Source organism: Haliotis cracherodii, unplaced genomic scaffold (assembly GCF_022045235.1).
Source record: "Haliotis cracherodii isolate W230 unplaced genomic scaffold, xgHalCrac1.p SCAF_2, whole genome shotgun sequence".
In the NCBI taxonomy this organism is placed as follows: domain Eukaryota; kingdom Metazoa; phylum Mollusca; class Gastropoda; order Lepetellida; family Haliotidae; genus Haliotis; species Haliotis cracherodii.
Window position 1 is genome coordinate 56,472,369 of NW_027266275.1, and position 23,788 is coordinate 56,496,156.

General features: G+C 39.8%; 1 protein-coding gene across 1 annotated transcript in view; it reads left to right on the forward strand.

Moving 5' to 3' along the window:
- The first annotated feature begins 13,789 nt into the window (after window positions 1-13,789).
- The window catches only part of LOC139469315 (substance-P receptor-like), a 55,122-nt gene continuing 45,123 nt past the window's right edge, over window positions 13,790-23,788 (forward strand). Inside the window, exon 1 of the mRNA XM_071251453.1 lies at window positions 13,790-14,297. Coding sequence (XP_071107554.1) covers window positions 13,952-14,297 — 346 coding nt within the window. The 5' untranslated portion in view covers window positions 13,790-13,951. The remainder of the gene's footprint in view (window positions 14,298-23,788) is intronic.

The window sequence follows — 23,788 nt, forward strand, 5'->3', positions numbered from 1 at the left end:
ATTGGACGTAAAAGGCAAAATTGAAGTGAAAATTATATGAATGGATCACCGAACTTATTCCTTTTTATATTTTCAGTTTGATCATAGACCATAAACGTAAATGTTATTTTCCCTAATAGGATATTTTGTAAGTGGTCATTCGAGATAAAATTTATATTATTTTATGTAACCAGTACTATTGTACTGTTTCCCTGTAAACACACGTCCGTTCAACATAAATATCATTTTCTCGGATTAGTAAAACGTATTCTTGTCCGCGTCGCCTACTTTCGATTATAGTGTTATCAAAACAACCTTATGCACCAGTGATTTATGTTATTTCAAGTTGATCCATTCAATTACAAAGTAGCAGCCGGTAAAAATGATAAAATAGGAGAGTAAGCAATTTTCTTATTATAATTCATCTTCTTTAGTTTCTTTTTACATTACATATTAACAGCACTGTATACATCGCCTCCTATACACCTGGCTGGTGTTGGGACTAACCCATTAGGCGAACTACCAAACCACATCACCATTTCTGTAGGCAAAGCGAATGTAGGCGAACTGCATTGTAGGCAAAAGTAGACATAACCTTTTTAACCGAAACAATACAACACCTGTAATAGTGCAGCGGAATACAACTCGAATAATGGGATCCATGTACTGTATCAATATTTGTAACCGAACCAGTTCTGTTTGTGACAAACCTACACACTTACAATTGTATTTATCACCATATCGACCAAAATAGTAAAGAATAATAACTTGTTTTGTACAGTTGATTCTCTATTTAAATGTTATTAAAATGAAAATCATATTTGAGTTCGAGTGAACAAATCATGAAGGCGCCACACGTATGAGAATAATATGAGTAGAGAAGGAATCGTTCATAAAATATTTGATGTCTCAGCGAGGAACATTTCATCAAAAGGATCGGTAGCTTAACACAGAAGCAATCGTCTGAGATGTAACTGAAAGAATATTCAGTTCGTAATACCTCAATGGGAATACGTGTTTTGTGTCAGTGTCAGGTGCCAAGAAGAAATATGACGTCAATATATATAGTGGTGACGTATTTCATCACAGTTTAAGACGGCGTTATGTGTTTATTGCGTCAAACTTCCATACATCGATTAAATCTGCAATATAATACCAAACTTGGAGGCATAAGTTTGTGAAAGATTGATTAATAGTACAGCGTCAAGAAATATTAAGTTAGCTATTATATTTGTAATATGAATCGTGAACCCTTATCACGTTAATGCGATAATGTAATGAATATGTTCCAAAAGACCGGTGATTGTTATGTGTATTCATTAAAGTAATTCGGTTAGTTGGAGCGATGTATGTATGCACCGTGGAATATTATGGTGTTGTGCTTTGTTGTGTAGCGTACTGAATTATTGTGTTCTGTTCACGTTGTCTTTATTTGAAGTATGGCGTATTGTGGCAATACTTCATTGGTAGTTGCCATGAACTGGGAAAAAAGATAGAAAACACACACACTCCATGTACTTGTGGTTCGGAAACGTGCAGATGTGTTGTACGAAATTATTTCTAGTCGGACCTTAACGATATGTTGTAATACTCTTGCCTCTGATAAACATGGTGATTTACAATTGGCAGCAGGGAAACGTTGTGCGTGTGCAATCTGTATCGGAAATACAAGAAATATAGTGGACATGATTGCGCGTTAGACGATTAGTGTAGCTGCAGCTCTGTCCTTCAATCAAGTACACGTTGTTGAAACACGGCCGAGCAACAGGAACATGTGCTAATCGTCGGTATCGATGCAGTCTATGTGACCGCGCTTCAAGCTGTTAACCGCCGCCCAATAAGACCCTTAAAGCTGCACGCTGAGAACCATCCTCATCATGCAAATACAAGATTGGTAAGTGCTTAGCTGCACGACTGGAATGGTTTTCATCCTGACGTTTAGAAACATCTTCATTTTGACCTGGTATCATGTGCTGATTTGAGTATCAACGTGTGCTTATGCATGTTAGCCATTCATTATTTTGAAAATTCATTCCCCGAAATATCTCCAACACATCAAAATACGTTTTGATGTTGTTGTGAAACCACTGTCAATGACGTTCTGGCAGCGTAATACGGCCGTTCCGAGATGAAGACATCACAACACATCCGTACATGAAATTAATGAATATATTAGTTATACGATAACAGTTTATGTTGTTATATGTTTTGGAATGTGTTTGATGTAAAGAATAGATCTGGACATATATTTTCCCAACAAATTTAAACATGATGGAAGGATAGACCTTTGGCTGTATTTTCTCAAGGATAGGTTTACAGGTAGTAGCCTGTTTTGTCTGTCCAACAGATTGGTTTACATACCTTTCAATGCAGGTGCTACTGGTAGGCCAGGACTCTTATACTTTTCGCGAACATCTGGTGAGATCACCGAATTTCAGTGATTCATTCATAGTATTTTTCCCTTTACGTAAAATTGGAATTTGTTTCTAGATTATTATTCTACACTGCTTATTCTCTTGAATACACAATGTATATTCACGGATGGTAACCTGTTTTGTGTTTGAAGAATACCGCCTCCGTGGAGTTGTGGATAGTGCGTCAGCATTGAAACCAGAAGATCGGTGGTTCGATCCCCTAACCGCGCTATACCAAAAGACGGTACAAAATGGTATTTGTTGTTACCCTGCCTGGCGCTCGGCATTAATGGAGTAAGCTGTGACATGTCGGCTCGGAGTCAATGCAATGTGCCTTAGTTGTTCGGGTATTTATGTCAAATCAAGACGTAGTATCTCAGTGGTCACACACACACACACACACACACGCACGCACGCACGCACGCACGCACGCACGCACGCACGCACGAACGCACGCGCGCACGCACACACACACACACACACACACAAACGTTGGCGTGAGAGTTGCTACATTAAAAGATGATATGGTAAGTTTTATAGTCAATCCAGCTTTGACTTTTTCTGCAATTTCTGCAACATTTTGTTTCCATATAAGCCAATACAGACTCATTGTCAATTCTGCACCTGTGTCTATACCTTTCTCCAGTGTAACGTAGGACTGTCTTCGTGGTTTAGTGGTAGAGCGTGCGCCCGGAGAGCGGAAGATCGGTGTTCGATCCCCGGCCTTGTCATACCAAAAGACGTTAACACGTACTTGTTGTTACCCTGCCTGACGCTCGGCACTATAAGGTGCTAAAACAAGGACTGGTCGGCTCGCAGGCAGTATACTGTGTCTTAGTTGGGTATTCATTTTATAGTGCGGCATGGTATCTCAATGGACTAGCACTATAAAATCGGCATTAGTCCGGACTAGTAAACACACACATGCACGTCCCTATATAAGTGCCATACTCATTAAACGCGACGTAAAACCTCACCTCACCTCCAGCGTAACGTTTCTCTTTTGATTATATGTTTTACATCGATTCTGTGCATTTACCACATTTTGAAAATAACTCTCTAAGCCTGTACGTATTCACACCAACAAGAATACAATCCTATCAACCCATATTTTTTACTTTTTATCTCCAACATCTATGTAACGTGGCTGGTGTACAGTGTGATGCCTGTCCTGAATTTAATTAAGTTTGAAGAAATGATACAATCGACAACAAAAATCGAAGAAGGGAATCCCAAGGACAAACCCCGAATCACTTCACGTTATGGCAGTATGAAACTCGTGTGGAGGGATGTGAATGTTCTTTCGTCAGAAAGCCAAAGACGTCAAGATGTTATCTCAGTTGTTGGTTCCAGTGTATTAATAAATGTCAGTTTTATTTTTTTTATTGTTAAAGATGACATAACGTATGATGACGCTTAACGTCAAGGTGATTAGTTTACTGGTGGTATTTTTTCTCTCTTGTAATCCCCTGCTCTCTATCAGTACGTGTATTTGCACTGTGTAGTGTTTCAATGTATGCTGCAGTCAACAGCTATAATCAGGCAACATGCATATTGACAGAAATTGACTAAAATTGTCAATTTACATGAGACTCGATTTAGACAGATCGACTGAAATGAATTAGACTCCTTAATATAATCTCATCCTTTTAATTTATATCCATTTTGATTCTAGTGATATTGTTTGCAATTAGGTTATCACAGTTGTTACATGTGAACAAATATAGCATGTCTTTGAAAAGCATTCAGAAGTGATACACATAAGGAAGAGAATATATGGATGTCAACTTCTTTATTATGAGGAACACAACGTTTCGGAGTATATGCTTATTATCATGGTAGTTGCATTGACGAGGAGACTGTTTCATGCCACTGTTATGTGACTAATTAGTCATTTGGCTTCTAATCTAACTTTTAAGTTATTGAGAAAACAAAGACGATAAGTGATGTGTCGACATTTTTTAACATCAGATTGCTTCCTGTATATGGGGGTGTAAACTGCACACTTGGAGAAGTTACTTTGATCCTCGTACGACACACAAATGATCCGAATTAAAATGAGATTAAATGAAGGAGTGTAATTCATTTCATTTATTCTGAAATCCAGTCTCATTTTTCAGTCAATATGTACATTGCTGGAATGAATCAATCAATATGTTTACTGACTGAAATGTTCAATATACATATTGCCTGATTATAGACATTGACTTAATCAGATACATGTGTCAGCACCCGTTGGTAATTTGAACTTGAAACAGCCGCCCAAATATTAGAAAATGACCACTTTCATGAACTCGAGACATACTTTAGAAGTATGGTATGTGAAAACGAGTTTTGTTGATATTGTACCTCAGAGGTATTAATAGATACGACAATGAGTATTCAAATGATTAGCACGTACACATCGTTAGTACGCCATGAACATAACCATCGTTCTGGAGGTTGACATACTCAAAACTGACCGACAAAAGTACTTAGCTTGGAACAACACCACGCTTTTCAATAGATAGTGTATTATCGCATCCAGACTGCTATATCATATTACATGACTATTTCGGGCGTACATTTCTGTAAAATAAGGCAAACAAAAAACCAAAAAAACCAAAATACATATTAGTTCTGAATTAGTGAGGAAAATATATATAGTCTGTATTACAAATGTAACAATAAAATACGACTTACGGACATCGATCTCTGGTCTCAAGTTATTTCAGGTGTATGTCCATAGGTCTTATTGGATTGTTATTTAGTTATCTGAAGAAAATTTAGTATCTGAAAACCGAATCTTACTTACTGTCTGGTTATGGTTTCATCTTGATATCAGATGTTGGTAATCATAGGCACTGATCGTATGACAATTCTACCGGACTGATGTACAGTAATTACTGGTGGCACTGACTGCTACGTATACAGTATCTAGATTTACAGTTATGGTACATGAGCAATGCAGGGGCTTGTCGTCATGTTGGACACCATAACGTCATGTTACTTTCTCTCGAATCGATTTCAAACCGACTTAAATTGGGATTGAATGGTTGATCACTTGACCAAATCTCAGATGTGACCTGTATGTCATCGTATGGAGAGTGATCACGTGATCGATCAATAGTTTGTGACCGGACAGAACGTATGTCACCGTGCTCGGACGGAGTGGAGACTTGCTTACTGAATCAACCACTGGTTTTACTGGTCCAGAGACAATAACTTCACAGGCCTTCACGATAGCTGGAGATTTGGATGATCACCGAGATTACATAATTCGTTTCTACCTATCAATGTGAGTCATGAATTTGGTAAAACCGCTTTGAACAGTATGTTGCTTATTGTGGGGTCAGACCAATGATTATTATAAGGGGCATATTTGAACCAAAGACCAGCGGATCCTTGTACAGGTAAAGGTTGTGGATGCGCTAAAACCCTGGAAGGACCTTTAGGTTTTATACCATATTTGAGGTATCAGAGAACAAAAATGATTTCTGAAACTATACCGTACTTTGCCTTGTATCCTAATGCTCAGATGAACATCTGACTTGCCTTTTTGCATGTGTTTGTGACGGATGCCATCGGTAGGGCAGTTGCCGCTAACCATTCCACGAACACCTGGTATAATTAGTAGTTGATAGTGATTCATAAACACAAGCTTAAACAAAGTCGGAACCTTACAATGGAGATTTCCTATGTTCATGGAACCTTACAATGGAGATTTCTTATGTTCATGGAACCTTACAATGGAGATTTCTTATGTTCATGGAAAGGGGTTTGTCGCTTTTATTTTGTATGCAGGAAGACCAAAACATCACGGATAACCCCTGAACATGCTCGCTATTTTAGACGAGAGCCTATCTAGATTTTGTTTCAAACACAAAGGGGAACCCAATGGATTCAGACGCCTTAAAAAAAGAAAAATATCTAGATTTTCCGAAATACGAATTTGACAGATGTTATTACTGTCATAATACGAGAACTGGGACCGCATCCGATGACATGTCAAAGTGAGGGACTGTTTTTTAAACGTTTGAACACTATTTTACTTAAAAAGCCAACGCTAGCTTAACCAGCTTCATATCTATTTCATGATCCTAAGTAATGGAGTCGCTTGAAGTTCGTGACGGCTGAGGAGTGTCGTATTCTATGCGTGATGTAAACGTTTAAGAAACGATGAATCTGTTTGATGAGGGTTGGCACTACAAACTGATGACATTCCATCTGCGGCCGTTTGGCACTGTACTCTGATCAATATCATGATATCATTAACTGCATCAATATATCAACTCCAAACGGCCAGTCTGTCTGTTTTCATCAAGTGGTCATCAGTCATGAACACCGCCACTAATTAACTCTCTGTTAATCATGAGTACACAGACAAACGATATTTCCGCAGGGCATACTCATCAATATGGAAAGCGCTAGCATTTGAGTTTGCGGGGTGATAAACAGTATAAAAACTTCCTTCTTTCTCCGTTGTGATATTGGAATAGAATCTGTTGCAGATCAACATGTGTCAGGTAGGCTGTAATCAACAGATCAACATTGTCGAAGTAATACATCAAGGAAGACCAACCTTAATAGTTTTATGTTTTTGATATGTCATATTCCATGGATACCTGGTCAGAATAGGACCGAATTGATTGTCGTAAGTGGTCAGGCTCGGTAATTTAGTTGATGGGGTGACATCGCACCGTTTGCTCATAATATCAGTCACTGGCTTGTGCGATGCAGTCCTGTTTTTACATGTCGTGATATCATGGCTGGAATATTGCTGACTGACAAACACACAAACGCGTCATCGATTATTCTTAGTTGGGTTCTGACGGTTGTTTTGGGGTAGAAGAATAATGAGAGGAAAACTCAAACAACTTTGACTGGTAAATGTATTTGAACAAATAGGATATTAGTCAATTAGTCATATGCACAGGGATGCTTGAAGCTAGGTCCACAGAACGTCATGTTGTAAACGTCTTTGGTGTCAGCCAAGGTGTGATCAGCAGGGCCTGGAATCGATACCAGACGTTTGGATCAGCTATCAAGCAGCATGCAGGTGGCCGACAGCGTTCCACTACACAGCGGGAAGACAGGTTTCTCCTTATTGCAGCAAGACCTCATCGCTTCGTGACTACCACCACACTCAGAAATGACCTGCGGAACGCCAGTGGCTTTACCGAGACTACTCAGACAGTGCGTAATCGACTCCGTGCGACTGATATCCCGGGCGGTCAGGGACGGTTTGCATTCGTATCCAACTGACCCGACATCACTGGCAGGAACATTAGGGTTGGGCTGAAGACCATCTCAATTGGACAGACCAGGACTGGGCTCCAGTACTTTCCATTGACGAATCGAAATACTGTCTAGACTTCACAGTAGAACGATTTCAGGATTCCAAAGTAGCTTATTCTTGATTTCGGGTTGGATCAGTAGAGGTGCAAGAACCTATATCTCCATATGTCCCACAGCGGGGCACGATGACAGGTGTGCGCTTCAAGGATGGCATTCTGGATGTGTATGTGAGACTATTTAGTACCTACTTATAACAGGAGACATTGTCCTCATGGAGTATGGTCACCAGACCTCAACCCTATCGCACGCATGTGGAACGAGCTGCAGATCATCCTCCAACAATCCCCTGTCCTTCCGGCAACTCTACAGTAACTCGGCAATGCTCTTACGGAAGGCTATAATATTTGACGTATATAAACACACACACACACACACACACACACACACACACACACACACACACACACACACACACACACACACAGAGTGTCGAATACCCAAAGGTACTATTATACCTGTTCACACGAGAAGGAACGAGAAAGAGAAGGAGCAATGCTCACAAGAACACGACCGCGACTTCCTTATCACAGGTCACACCACAAGCAACCCCAATCTGAACAGACACATTTTCATATCTTTCACGAGCGCATGTTATGAATATCTGGAAGATTGTTATGACGAAAAAAACATTGTTACTTTAGGCAAATGTAATTACCGATATCTTAAGACCCCAAAGGACAAACTGAATCATTTTTGTCGAAGAACGCAATTCAATTACCATCCCCGTGTTGTTGTGCACCTTCTCCAATTGAGAAGTAGACATCGAATGCTTTGACAGCTATTCTCATAAGGCATTCAAGAAGTGACATAATTGATGTGGAGTTAGTTTGCATTTATTGTTTGTCAAACTAGATGGATGATGATAGTATGAATAATCATTCTATCAACTGATTTACGATGTCTTGCCCACAAGAGCTCCTCTGTCATTCATTGTTATTGATCAATTCCTTTTACTGTCAAAGGAAGACCTAAGACTGTCAGATACTTTCCCATGACATCAAAAACCAACATCTCAGACGAGTCCGAGATGTAGAACGTAGCTGCTAATATTGTAGAGCGATGTACGACCATACGAACACGCAAATGTCACGCAAAGAAAAAGTCGCAATAAGTGTTTTGTGAATTGCATTATCATTCTTTAAGAAGGAAAAAACGTATGAATAGTCTAGGTCTCAGTTGGCACAAAAAGGTCTTAGTTTTCGCGAACACCTGGCATCATCAGTATTTGATACTGATTTATAAACACATGCTTGTGATATGGTCGGAATCGTACAATTTTCCAAGAATCACCGGTGATCCAGTTAAGATGAGGTGAAATGGGGTTTAATGACGCGTTATAGATTTTTGCACTTATATATATGTATGCATGTGTGTGTGTGGGGGTGCTTGTTCTAATGCCGGACTAATGCCGATTTTATAGTGGAAGTCCACCGAGATAACATGCCGTATTTTGTACATGAATACCCCACTCAGACACAGTATACTGAGACCGAGCAGACCAGTCCCTGTTTTAGGTCCTTAATGCCGAGCCCCAGGCAGGGTAACATAAAGTACCATATTTTAACGTCTTTTGGCATGACGCGGGGATCGTACCCGGGCCGCTCTACCACTAGACCACGGAGGCAGTCTGATTCGGTTAAGAAATACCCAATAATATAAGTATAACTTAAAATGCACTGATTTGATGAATTTGTACCTGAAACTATTGTTTACCAAGAATATTCCAATATCGTGTTATCTTATTGGCAACTTTTAATACATATAAACTGACGGCCAAAAGAAACTTTATCACTTTAAAAATGAAATTGCCAAAAATTAAAAACACAAGTTCAAACTAAATCAATGCAAAACACATCGTCCAAACAGATACTCTACGCAGAAAGTGATACACGTCCACGGCATCTTTTTATGTAGAAAATACGAAAAAACACTCGCAGCTTGGGCAGCCGAAACTACAAGTGCAATAAGGGTATTTAAATGATACAGACGGCATGTCAGACATTGCACGATTGAGACCCGAACAACGCGAGCGGGACCCAGGTAGGTTACAGATGGGAGCAACCCATGTCCTCATTGCTACAACTTTTAGTTGCTCTCGTGTTGCTGTAACTAGCCTGATGCAACTTTGAAATAGACTGGGCAGCAGGCATCAGACAGGCCAAGAACAGGCAGACCCAGGGTTACTAGGCCCAATGAAGACCAGTACTTACGTACTTTGAATCTCCGAAATCATGACAGTGACAGTTCCTGACAGTGACGTCATCAGCGACGAATGCCTTAGGGCATATTGTTAGTCGACAGATAGTGGCCATGCGATTCAGGGAATTGGGGCTTACAGAGGACAGTTATTGACAGCGCAACATCATCGTCAGAGATTGAGAAAAAAGGAAAGTACGTCGTTGGCAGCGACGTGACTGGCAGAGGGTCTTCACTGATTAAAGCCAGTTCTGTCTGTTCTGAGCTGATGGAGGACAGCGTCTTTACCGCCTAAGGGGAGAACGAGCGGCGGCATGTTGCGTTCAGGGGGTCGTGCCGTGTGGTGGAGGGGGTGTTTTGGTGTGGGGAGGAATTTGTGGACAGGAGAGAACGTCACTAGTCTTCGTTAACGTATATTTGACAGCTAAGCGTTACATGGATGACATATACATATATTATATTTGTCATACTTGGACTCGTGGATAGTCTTATTTGTTGCAGTTCGACTATTATAAGTCAACATGTAGTTTTGGCGATCAAAATGGCAAGCCGCCGAAATTCGTTGTGCAGAGTTACGTCCCTCGGGCGCGCTAGAAACCTATGACTGTGGGTTCGAATCTCGGTTCGTCGAAGTGGTAAACGTCAGAGACCTACATTCGGCTTTTCATCCCCAATAACTGGAATACTGTTCAAAAGCGGCGTTGAGCCAAACTCACCTACTCACTCTTCCCTCAGATTTAGATATAATCTGCATCTGATGCAAACAGTAACTTCAGACAAAAAACTCCCCAGCGTGTGTAACCACCTAGGTTTGATTGAAAACACTTCAGCGTTAGTCGGTAATCAAGTGTGAACCTTTCATTTGGCTGCCACATACATAACAAGAACACTTCATTTCCAACCTTAATGACTTCCAAGCCAGAAAGAGAAAAGTGAAAATGCAAAGCATATGTAGCCGCGGTGTAACATTGATTTTGAATTAAGGCTCTAATTAGCCTACCCCCAGCAGCAGCGTGTATATTTTGCTTTTGGTATCTTGCCGCACTATGTGTGAAGTAATAATAGAAGGTGCCGCTTGTTGTGTTTACAGGTCTATCCTAGTAAAAAATGCGTCAGATAATACCAATTTGTAATTTCATACCTGCTTAAAAACTATCGGACTTGCTCACCTGGGGAGCTTCCACTGTTTACGTGTGAGGTATATCAAAATCAGACGTTTGACGTCATCATGTAAATATATGCTGGTGAGGTAGACTCGTTAAAATCACGACGCGTATAGCATAGTTTGTCATGCCCTTCAATCAGAGAGTGTGATAAGAACAAACAACGATGCGTTTTTGTTATGGATCGAGATGCTGTGTTATCGCTTAGTACCGTTCTCTCATTGTTATCTTGCAACCGACATGGTTCTCAACAAAACGTGACGGGATAGGACCTTGTAGCACATGCTTGTCGCAATAACTGACTAAGATGGAGATTGGGCGTTCTGGCTAATTCCGTACTATCCTTCCCCGATGACACGGATTGTTGCTCGCACTTTCAATCACTGGTTTGCTTGGCTAATATTCAGTTATTTACAAACTGTCGCGATATAGTTCAATATTGCTGACTGAGCTTCAAGCAGCATTCATCAACTCACGTTTTCAAAGCGCGTCAGCGGTAGAGCATATGTGCCATCATTGATCCCTGAATATGCATGTGAAACACCTTGCGGTGGTGCGCAGTATGATTTATGATGATCACTGCCAGACCGTTCATGGTGCCTTATAGCTCCGAGAGGAGTAGATACCACCTCCATCCATCGAGCTGACAGATGATGTATGCTGTATGTTTGTTTGCTTGTGTGTAGCATTGTTTTACGTGGGCGTTCCGTACCATTATCGGTACCGTCGCGAGCGTGGCGTGGGACTAACGTTTGCAATGACATCAATGGCTTCGTTAGAAAGTATTTCTGTTTGTCAGTCGCAGTAAAGATAATGATTACTCAGGGTGACTTCATGAGTGATATACATGTACAACATTCACATTTATTGATAAAATCACTATTCGTTCAAATCAATAATGATGCTCGGGATCACATTGGTAACACACAGCATTCACATTATTAATAAAATGTCACTACCCTTACAACGAGGATATATTTAAATCAATAATGATCCTCAAGCTTAAATGGGCGTTTGTAGGCTCAGTAGAGATCTCTTATGATTATGGAAATGTTTTTTGACGCTTCTATTTACATTGTATCCTTTTGCGGGATTGAACGGGCCTTTGGCGTGTTGCATGAGCGAACACGTCAACCACTAGGCTACCCCACTACCTCGTCAATAATGTGAATAGGGAACCAAGCCATTGATCCAAATGTTGCAGCTGTCGGAGAACTCTTTTTACTTGAAGTCTTGTTTTATCTGGATAAAAACAAATTCAACTTATAAATGGGAAATCCGTACCGGAGGCTGTCGTGCTTCTTTCGAAGCGTCTTTTTACACGAAAATCACTCGTAGTTAAGCCTGACTTGTCAATTACATTGATCATATATGTGACAGTTTTTTTGTGTTCATAACACTTATGATGAACACTTATCCTTCGTACATCGACCATATTTAAAAATAATGAAGACACTGATTGCATTATCAGTGTGATATTTTTAAGAAGTGTGATATAAAGTTCATCCGCATGCTTGCAATAAACGGGAACAAAAAGTTATTATCGAATCTGTCTGAGATGTTGACAGTTCAATGTTTCTTGCTGTCAATCACAACAATCGTGTTACGGATATTTTCAAAATGAATAAGTTCTAACTGTGGCATATATTCTGAAAACAAACTCGTTTATGATGGTAGGGCTTCAGTCTACAGATAAAGTGGGTGAGACTGACGATCTCATTTGATTATGGAGTACCTTGACAGCATTAATTCTTCAGGATCATCCACAATCCTCTTGGACCATTAGTTTTGTTATTGTTACAGTGCATGTGCACAACGTTACCGGCAAACCCAAGCTTAAGTTAGTTGACCGCGGTGAGGTAGCCTAGTGGTTAAAGTGTTGGAATCGATTTCCCACATGGGTAAAACGTGTGAAACCCATTTTTCGTGTTATATAACAAGAATATTACTGTGAATGGCGTAAAACCCTACTCAGTCACGAAACCCAGAATATGACATAGGTTACAAGCTAGTTTAAGCGTATGATGCATTTATATATTGTCACCATATGAAGCCAGGGTAGTTTAAGAGTAGTATCCAAGTGTGATATACAGACGTGGTGTTGTCTACATCCGATCGTCAAAGTTCATTAACACTGGCCTTTCTCATTTATCATAAGTCTGCCATAGCTTAGATCTTTCAATAGCTCCAGGCTAATAGCATCCTTATATCCAATATCAGAGAAGCCGATGGGTACAGCATCTCCGCACGCCAAGCGATGCATTTTGAGACTAATTAAGATGTTAATGCTGAGACGCCTGGTATCATGAGTTTTCAGCTCATTTCTTGACACGGGATACCATGTGTTAACATCCACTAAGATAAAAATGCTAATCCCTCTGTTGCCTTGAGCAAACACCACAGGACATATATCTACAAGTTCCGTCAATCGCCTTCTGGACCAATGACTGGCTTCAATGTCTGGGATGCTTGTCTACATGTTCCAATACCGGGCGATAAACTTCCAACGTGTAGACTCCCTCATCGTACTCTGTGATAGAAAAGCCCCGCACTTGCAGGTGATCTAGGCATCTTCAGATTCGCTGCTCGACAGTCAACGGGGCTGTCATGTACAATAGCCCCAGAGAGGAAAGGCGTGGTTTGGATACAAAAGACGCCGATAAAAAAGTTTACAAAGTGTGTTCAGCGGGAATGCTCGTGGGAGGACTTGTGATCAATATTTTCTGTACAGTGATCACACACAGTTGGTAGCCGCTGGCTCGTCAGTCTCGACTTGTTAGTCCTGCATAGTCTAACGAAGTGAATGAAAGTGTGACCGGCGCCTGGACTGTATTAATATTGGGTTCAGACCAGTTTTACATCATGGTCAACGCCAGTGACAGCATCACGGAGCCTCCATATTACGACTTCGACCTGTCACAGCAGCTCTACCCCGGGGAAAGGCGTTATGTCCCGCCCTGGGAGATAGGGCTAAAATGTGTGTTTTATACAATCATAATTGCGTTTTCACTGCTAGGCAACTTTTTGATTGTCGTGATTGTGTATCGTCACAAACGCATGAGGACTACGACGAACTTCTACATTGTCAACTTGGCAATTGCTGACCTGATGGTGACGGTGTCGTGCACGTGGGTCTCTCTCGTCGATGACGTTACCGAGGGATGGGTACTCGGGGAGTACTTCTGTAAATTCAACACTTTTGCTCATGGTAAGAAACAATCCTACTTTTACATAGAACGAATCAAAACTGTATGGATGCATTCTGATTTATCTCCATTGTGTATGGCAATGTCGTTTGTTCTCATGCATGTAGTGTGTTCCAAGATACTCACATTCGGAAACATGGACGAATAAGCAATAATTTTATTCCAAGAAAGACATAATATCAGACTGACGTATGTTCTGCAATGTTTAAAATATCTATATCTGGTCCTCCACTCATCGCACAGGTTATACATCAGTTGTGGAGAGTGCATGCACGTGGGTGACCGACCATAAGCAATACAGCTTGGCTTTTGCAGGTTACATGTGTGTTTCAAAGCAAGCGACTTCATAATATGCCTCTGTTCATCCAGCAGTAAATGGATACCCGGTAGGATGAGATGGTATTGCGAGTAGCAGTTGAGAATACAACTGTACACCGATCCATTGTCGGGTAATAAAACAATTTAGCGCCACGAACATTCGATTGGTAAATGTAATAGCGCGCTAGATGGACATTTTATTAATAACATTAACACAGAAATAATGAGAATAACTCAAGTATCGATAAAACGTGTGGGGTCTGAGGTACACACAACACTCGTTCGTGTATTTCGTACGAGAACAACTCTCCCTACCCTCTCGAAAAGTTTATCGGTATCATCATGACAGAATTTAAGGTTGGCGTTTGATTAGTACTATACGTCAATGGGGCGGTCGGGTAGCCTAGTGGTTAAAGCGTTCGCTCGTCACGCCGAAGACCCGGGTTCGAATCCCGACATGGGTACAATGTGTGAAGCCCATTTCTGGTGTCCCCCGCCGTGATATTGCTGGAATATTGCTAGAAGCGGCGTAAAACCATACTCAGTCACTATACGTCAATGATTTTTCAGTTACTGTGAAATTTAATGTTAATTATCAAGCCTCCCAAGTATCTTAAAAACCTGATGGCTCTGATACGATACTTCTGCGTGAAGAGAGGTTCATAGTGGATAAGCATATCTAATTTAATGATAAGTCAATCCCCCTTAACCTCAACATTGGCTTGATCGAACGTGTGTGTTGTTTTGAAATAATGATATTCATCTAAATACGTTGTCATACACTTTAAGATAGAGAATCCGCCCGGAGAGCGGAAGGTCGGGAGGTCGATCCCCGGCCTCGTCATACTAAAAGACGTTAAAAAATGGTACTTGTTGTTAAGCTGACTGGCGCTTGTTATTAAATAAATCATGTCAAAGTGCGGCATGGTATCTCAGTGGGCTAGCACTATAAAGTCGGCAGTAGTCCGGACTTGTAACAGCAGCCACACACACACGCTATTTTCCTGAGGCAAATTTTAAAATGGAAACACTAAAACTAAATTCACATTTCTGTAAGCTTGTCGTTCTTTCTACTTTGAAACCGTCTCTGTGATCTAGTTGTAGAGCGTCCGCCCGGGAAGCGGAAGATCGGGGGTTCAATCCCCGGCCGCATAATACCAAAAGACGTTATAAGATGGTACTTGTTATTACCCTGCCTCGCGATCGGCATATAGACAAGGACTGGTCGGTTGGGAATCAGTATACTGATTTGGGTATTCATGTTAAACTGTGGCATGGTATCTCAGTTGGCTAACACTATAAAATCGGCGTTAGTCCGGACTAGTACAAGCAACAACAACAACAACAACAACACAACAACAACAACAACACACACACACACACACACACACACACACACACACACACGTGCACGTCGTTGAACGCGGCGGAAAACACTTTTACCTCCCCATACACTCTTATAACCCGTATTCATGCATCCAGGTACACTTCAAGACAGTAACCACTGTTCCTGCCAATGCCGTTTTCCTCTCCAGCCCGCTGCCCTAATTTACAAGTAATTAGATCGTTTGTGGCAATTACCCTAAGCGGATCTGTGTGTGCTGTGTAATGACTAAACAAAACCGCATTTAGACAGGGATTTACCAATACTGAAGTGGTCAGTGGCTAGCTAGTTGGTGTTGATGTGTTTATGGACCACATGATTCGATTCAACAATATAATGAATACAAACATCGACATACTCACTGTGTGATGTTATAGTACGCTCGAAACCAGTGTATCTCCCCTATCGCAGTATTATGTTGTGTATTTTCTGTAAATCCTTCTTTTTATATCAAAAGAAAAGCTACACAATAACCAAGGGAGTTAAAAAAAGCTTTTCTGTCAAAACTTAAAAACAACAAAAATACATTATTATGATAGTGCTTATACTAGCGCTGTCTTTGGAAAAGAGGTTGTTGGCATCAGGCGGTGAAAAGTTCCAAAATGCAAAAGTTTATATTTTCCTTTCCTGAGGCATGGATTAAAACCAAACTCGGTGACGTGCTACTGATGCACGATGGCAGGGGGCCAAAGGCTGTCTGGTACCAGCGTAAACGTTTCACTCTTGGAATGGCTAGATCCTTGTGAAAATAACGCCCTCGCATTGTGAAAAGATGTCAGAATCATGCCTGTCGAGGGTATAGCAAATTTGTGTATCAAGTAGACCGCATGACAGCGACTTCAGTGTTGAAGTGGCACCTTGATGGATGGTCAGCTGGGAAATAAATCCTGGAATGACCGTATTTATATTTAGTTACCGACTTATATTTAGTTTGTCATGATCGTATGTTGAAAACTGATGGTTTCTTTCGACGGTGGGTTACAGTTTATAGGCGCTATTATGTTTTGCAGACTATCAAACTAGCCCCCCACCCCCTCAACTACGCGAAATTCGCGAATGAAGATTGTTATTCTTGATAATAATGATGTATACATTTCAACATCAACGTAACGCTTCTATCATAATCACAGCATACGTTAGCTTCAACTTCAAATACTACACGCATGCCACTTCATTAATGACACTAGCTGTCGGGGAAATGATATCTCTGAACATATTTGTACATATTTCTGAAATTCTTTGAAATTCCCTTTTTACATTTTAAAGGATAATGGATTCTGATTTCAAAACGCCAGCATGACGAACAATTGATACCCCATAGTCAGCATGTTATGTCTTATACTATTTGAAAAGTCAAGACTGATGGCTTTTAATTTCATGATAAGGCATAAATATGACATTCACAGACACATTGTGATACATCAACTGAGTGGTGGCGTTAGACAGTACTGCTTGGAGGTATAAATGTGGGGAACACATTGTAAGAAATTAAGTCTTTATTTTACTCATCTTTAACTCTATTTATGATAATATATAAGTATAATGAACAAGAATCGATACAAGTCTTGCATGCATAATGAATGCATGATCGTAAATGGAAATATTCAGTGTCGGTTTACCGAAATCTGTTAGCAGAGCCAGTGGCACCCTTAATGCACAGATATTTATTCATAGACGAAAAATGCTGAGCCAGAACGCTAGATAGATGAAAGTGAGTTCCCGTTTGACGTCATTAACATAATTATCTATCATCGGAGTCAACATGTTTTTTTACCTCTGGCCGGACTTGTCACATAGACATGCTGTCTGTATTTTCTATCATTGCATACACTTTGTTCACAGCCTGCTCGTAAGTATTGGTATGTGTGACTTCATCCCGAAAACATGTGTTCAACAATAACGTTGGTTGTTATTTCCAATGACAAGTAGACTGCATAACCATATATTTATTCAAACACATGTTGTCAAGAAAGCTGTGTTTGTGGAATTATTTTACGAAAGCGTTACAACGCAGGGCGAATCAATAATTTAGAATGGACAAGGTCAATGTTTGGACCTATAGCGTAATGGTTACCTTACTTTGCAAAATGCTTTGACAGAGGTTTATTTCCATTTTGAGTGAACAGTCGAGATATTGACATGTTTAATAGAAATTTGAAAAAGGTTCCCAGATTCAGAGACGTATATAGTATATGCATTGCTAGAAAGAATAGAGGATTATAAACCTTGAGTGAGTGAGTATTGTGTTACGCCGCTTTTAGCAATATTCCAGCAATATCACGGCGGGGGACACCAGAAATGGGCTTCACACATTGTACCCATGTCGGGAATCGAACCCCGGTCTTCAAGCGTGACGAGCGAACGCTTTAACCACTAGGCTACCCGACCGCCCTATAAACCTTGAGACTTCACTGTGACATAATACCTCCTGTGTTTTTGTCCCCACAAGCCAGGGCTGAATATGATCCCAGCATCACATACTTGTTGTAAGAGCCCACTATCAATGATTGATTGATAAGTTCTGAGACTCATATAGAAGGAATTGCGTTATGGTAAACTTTAACTATAATAATTAAATAATATTATAGAGTTATATCCACAAAAACTTGAGTCAGTTAAGCAAATTGTTTATCTGTGACAATTCTGTATAATAACCTTTGGAAAATGGACATATTTCAGCAAATTGCAGATTGTTGTTTGGCATAGGGCGAGAAGTGGTGAACACAGGTTTCATCCATAGCCATAAGTCGTTGCAAAAACCTTTCTGGATCAGCTTACAGCAGTTTCAAACCCTTGTACGAGTACAGGGTGGTTACAATGCTTGATCTAGTTGAATGTGTGTGGATCGTGGATCATGCTGGTGCAGATACGTCTATTTCTAGTATATACAGTCCATGCTGCGTGCGTCACAAAACAACATTCCCTCATTTCTGTCTTTCCAGGGCATTGTTTTTTTTTGTCAGACTACGTACACGTTGAAGTAGATCGGTATGCAAAAATTTAAATAAAACTCCTTCCATGGTATTCTAAAAACTAGACAATATATACAGGATCGACCCAATATGCAGCAAGTTAAGGGTTTATTATTTTTCGTAAATGAATTTTGGACGAATCAAACCGAGACATCGGGAATAATAAAAAATGATTCCACAAAGACATCACTTGCAATATCCAGTATTGATAAATCGTGTTGATTGAATAATTATCTTGATCATGTTTTGTCGTGTGCCAAGAATAATAAGTGGAACGCCTCTTTTGTTAAATAACGTAATTTCTACGTTTCCTTGCTCAGCTCCTCTGCCAAGTAATCGAAGAATTTTAGGAGAACGAGATGTAAGAAGTAAGTTGATAGAAATGCATGAATAAGAAACTCATTATTTCTTCTCAACAGGCGGCACGTGCTGATGTTTCCAATTAATGGCAATTCATCACAACCCATTTATATAAATTTAAACTCCCGCCATATCAAATGTTTTTTGCTAAAATGTTTTGTCAGATCCAGACTATTTATCTGAGCATTAATCTGAATAAACCCAATGTGGGCATGAATTGCCACTTTACATCGTGATGTTTGTTCTATCGACTGTCAGTACAAATTCATTCAGGAAGGCCTTATTTCATTTGATCTTCGTTTACATTTAGAGGATATTTGTTCTTGATACATCCTCTTTGACAACGGTAACACCAATCGGGAGTCTATAGCTGGTATGTCTATGCCAATGCCAGTGTACACTTTAAATTCAGGAACTGCAAAAGTGATCGACATGACAGGTGTCGAAAGTAGAGTTGATACTTGAGAATGTGTGCGTACTAGTCACATTTGAAACCTGTAATTATTAATTGTAAATACAGGAGGGGAATGATTTATAAAATCATTACTTTGGCAAACCAATCCTATAGCACCGATGGTCTGTAAATATTATGCAAACGTCTCTCCCTACGGAATATAAGGATACCATTACAATGTTTAGATCTTAAGAACAACACCTTTATGGCGTCTTAGTATACACATAGCTCAAAGCATCGTGATGCGGTTAACATGACATCTCATTAAGGATAGATTCGAGTCAAATGTCAAACTCTCTCGATGCCACTGAAATCACTGCTAGTCATTGTCTATAATGTCTCTTTCCGAAATAGCTGCCACAATGTCTGTTTAGTCAGTGTTGTCTTTCAATCGGATTGAGACAAATATTTTCATCTAAATCTTTTCTTTGCGGCGAAGCAGACATCAAGGAAATAATGGCCTCTCGCAAATCCAATAACACGGATCAGTCAGAATATAGGATTCTAAAGTATCATGCAGAAATATACTTTCATCTATATGTTAAGTGTTGCAGTGCCAATTGCTTTTGCTTTATCAGTTGAAGCAAGACTGTATAGCCTGTATGTCCTTGTATAAACGCATCCCTGCCAAAGGTGGATATGAAAAGGTTCGTTTGTCGTTGTGTGACGCTGCACTTACCAATATGGAAGCTACATGGCGGCGGACTGTTAATAATCGAGTCAAGACACTCCTGTGATTGATATCATGAACACTCATGCATGCCATTGGCGGTACGATGACACGTTATCAACCACGTTATCAACCACGTCATCCGAATCCATCCGATTCATTTACTCGCCACTGACAAACAGCATTGGTTAATTAGTCTATCCTGAATCCCCGGAGTAGGAGATATACGTCAAAAGTTTACACGTTGACGCAAACTAAACCTGTATATTCATATTACGAACTTTGCCACCAGTTACCAGTCATTTGTTAAACGTCGGTACAATTAATTTACAGAGCCATTTTCTGCGAACAGTTTTCATATAATAGCCTTCCTATCATGGCGATACGAGCATACGACAATGTGCCACTACGGTGCCATCTTTCTTTGCCCTAACTAAGATTAATGATAAGTCTGTTGCTAAACACCATAATCTGAATAACGATATATTTTTAGGTTTTATGACTCATGGGAATAGCCTCTCCAGTTCTACATGTACACAAGCAGTCCGTTAGTGACATGAATCTTTGTTACACATATGTTTAATAGAATGTTTGTCCTTTTAGAACAGCTCAGATATAAAGGTTCATTGTGATCATACTTGTATATACACGTACATGCATGTGTTCCTGAAAATGAGATTGGGTGAGTTTGGTTTAACGCCGCTTTGAACAATATTTCATCACAGCGTGTAGCATGATCCCGAAATGAAGCAGGTCTTCGATGTTAACCACCGTTGTGAATCTCAATAGCACGGATATTGGAGCTGGCAAACAAAGAGGCATAACGAGGCGAATCTGAGATTCAATCCCACGATCATAACTTCCTGGAGTGCCTGAGGGACGCCTGGGCTACCTGTTGTCCCTTCCTCTGAAAATTAGAATGGAGGAAAAGATTCAACGTAAATTCACAACGCGGTTGCCAAGTAATGTAAGGCGCCGTTATTTGCTATATAGAATTGCGTCCCTTTGCGTGTCAGGATCCGAAGTCAAGGGTTTCACAAGGGAGTTGAAATAAGAAGAATCACAGGATTCAGCTAAGCGGGACACATCTTGACCTGCGTATCTTCCTACAAACCTATATTTTAGTATTAAACTGCAACACCTTGCCACAACTGAAGTAATGGTTAAAGCAGCTTTAAATCCAACTCACACATGCACAGACACATATAAGACTCTCTACCATGAGTCTTATCAGAGTGATAATCTCATTCTAATAAAACACTTTGTCGAGATTATGGGTTAATTGTACATCTACGTGATGATGAATCATTGCTGGTATATCCTGTCATGTCTATGTCCTGGTTCAAACAACGGAAGCGACCTGTCATTTCGGTTCAGATGTAATTATTCAAATATCGGAATATAGTTCTCAACATCAATGATGTATGACTCTTTGACATGGACTGAGTGATTCTGCATAATTACAGATGTCTCTCTTTATATGTCTAGATCTGCAAGTCATGAGTTTTACCAGGATGTTTATAATGTTACAGTCAGTGTGTAAACTGAGTAAAAGAGTTAATCAGGCAATATACAAAACGCCTAAATATTCAGTCAGTTTACAAACTGACTCAACCATTTATTTTATTATGACAACGAATTCCAAACATTTTTATGTTAAATTTCGTCATCCTGTGACTGGAAATGACATGATTAAACGAAAACGAAAGTAACTGTATATTGTTTGTAAATTGCCACATTATGCACATGGGCTGATTTTACATATTGACTGTAACAGTTTAACCAAAGCGTTAAACATTCCGACCTGCATCACTTCCTTCATCCGGATTGATCACCTCAGTTCATAAACCACATGATCGCAGTGTGCTGAGCAACGAATCAAATGCAATTACCGTAACGTTTTGTATGATTGTCAAACAGGTGCTTCTCATTTTAATGATCTTCACCATTTAGTACCCTCTTTGGTGACAGAATCCTTTTATCAATTTTCTTCTTCTATGGAAACATAATTCTCAGATTTCAACTATTGTTCTAGGAAAGTTTAAATCAATAAACTTCAATAACAAATAATTTGAAGCAATTACCTGTTGTGACACTCATACGCTCTTTGACGGTTGCAAAAACTGGTCAGCTTTCCTTTTGGTTCCAGCTTGTGCTCGTTGCCTGGGTCCGTTCACCAAAATGACTACAATGAAAGTAATAAAATTTCGGTGCCCCCGTCGTGATACTCCTGGGCTATTCTATCAAGTATTAACTTGAATGGCCGAAACACTTCCATGTCTTCCCTTCTCAAAAGCAACAGGAGAGCAATGTCTTAATGTCAGTTTGTAATTTAAACATAGCTTGGCGTTCATGATTACGTTAATACATCCTCATAAATAAAAAGAATATTGGGAAGGATTTTCTTTCAAATATCTTGATAGAATCTGATTGGTTTCTGATTGAAACTGAAATCCATATATGAATGGTAATGCGTTAACGGTGTTAGATGTTTGAAAGGTTTATTGCATCGTGCTCTGTGAAACCTACTATGACATTGACGAGGCACATCACACATTCAGTTTAATGCTTGCGTGTATCAAAGAGAAATCAAATGAAACATGCTGGCTACAAATGCACAGTGTTAATATTTTATATGATGAAGTACAGAATGGCGTGATTTGCGTGGTTTTGTTTCTATCTATGTTTAACTGAGTCGGGCAGCTTTAATGAAGGGATGTTCATGTGAATATGCCAAGCATCGTGCATCAAAACGCACATGCATTTGAAATTGAGCAGAGGCAAAGGGTTGAAACAATATAAACACCGCAATATGGTAGGTTTTTTGTTACAGCATTATTACAGTGCAAATGTGGCTAAGGAGAACTATTAGATATATAAAGTCAACGCCAGAGAATAACCAGTTTCGTTTATTCACCGAAGCAGATTCCATTTTGCGTAAAAGGCAAAATACAGGTAAAACTTGATTATTACCTCAAATATGCAGTGTCATAACTTTTTGATATTTGCAGTGTGCAATTAGTGATTCTCGAAGCTGATTGGTCAGTTAAACAAATGTCAGTTTTCATTGGACGACGGGACTATTTTTCTCTCAATGAGTTCATTCACAATTCCAGGGCATTCATTCACATGTTTTACGTGCTACAATCTCACTTATTCGAGATTTATAAGACTAGAACATAGTTTCATATCAAAAACATGATTTCACATTATCATGAATAAAGCATTTATTTCGCATGAGTTTTAGTTTACAATAAGCGTAATTACAAAAAACAACAAATCTACGTCTGCGTTGTTTGTAAACAAACATGGCTGACCATTTGACACCTGTCAAA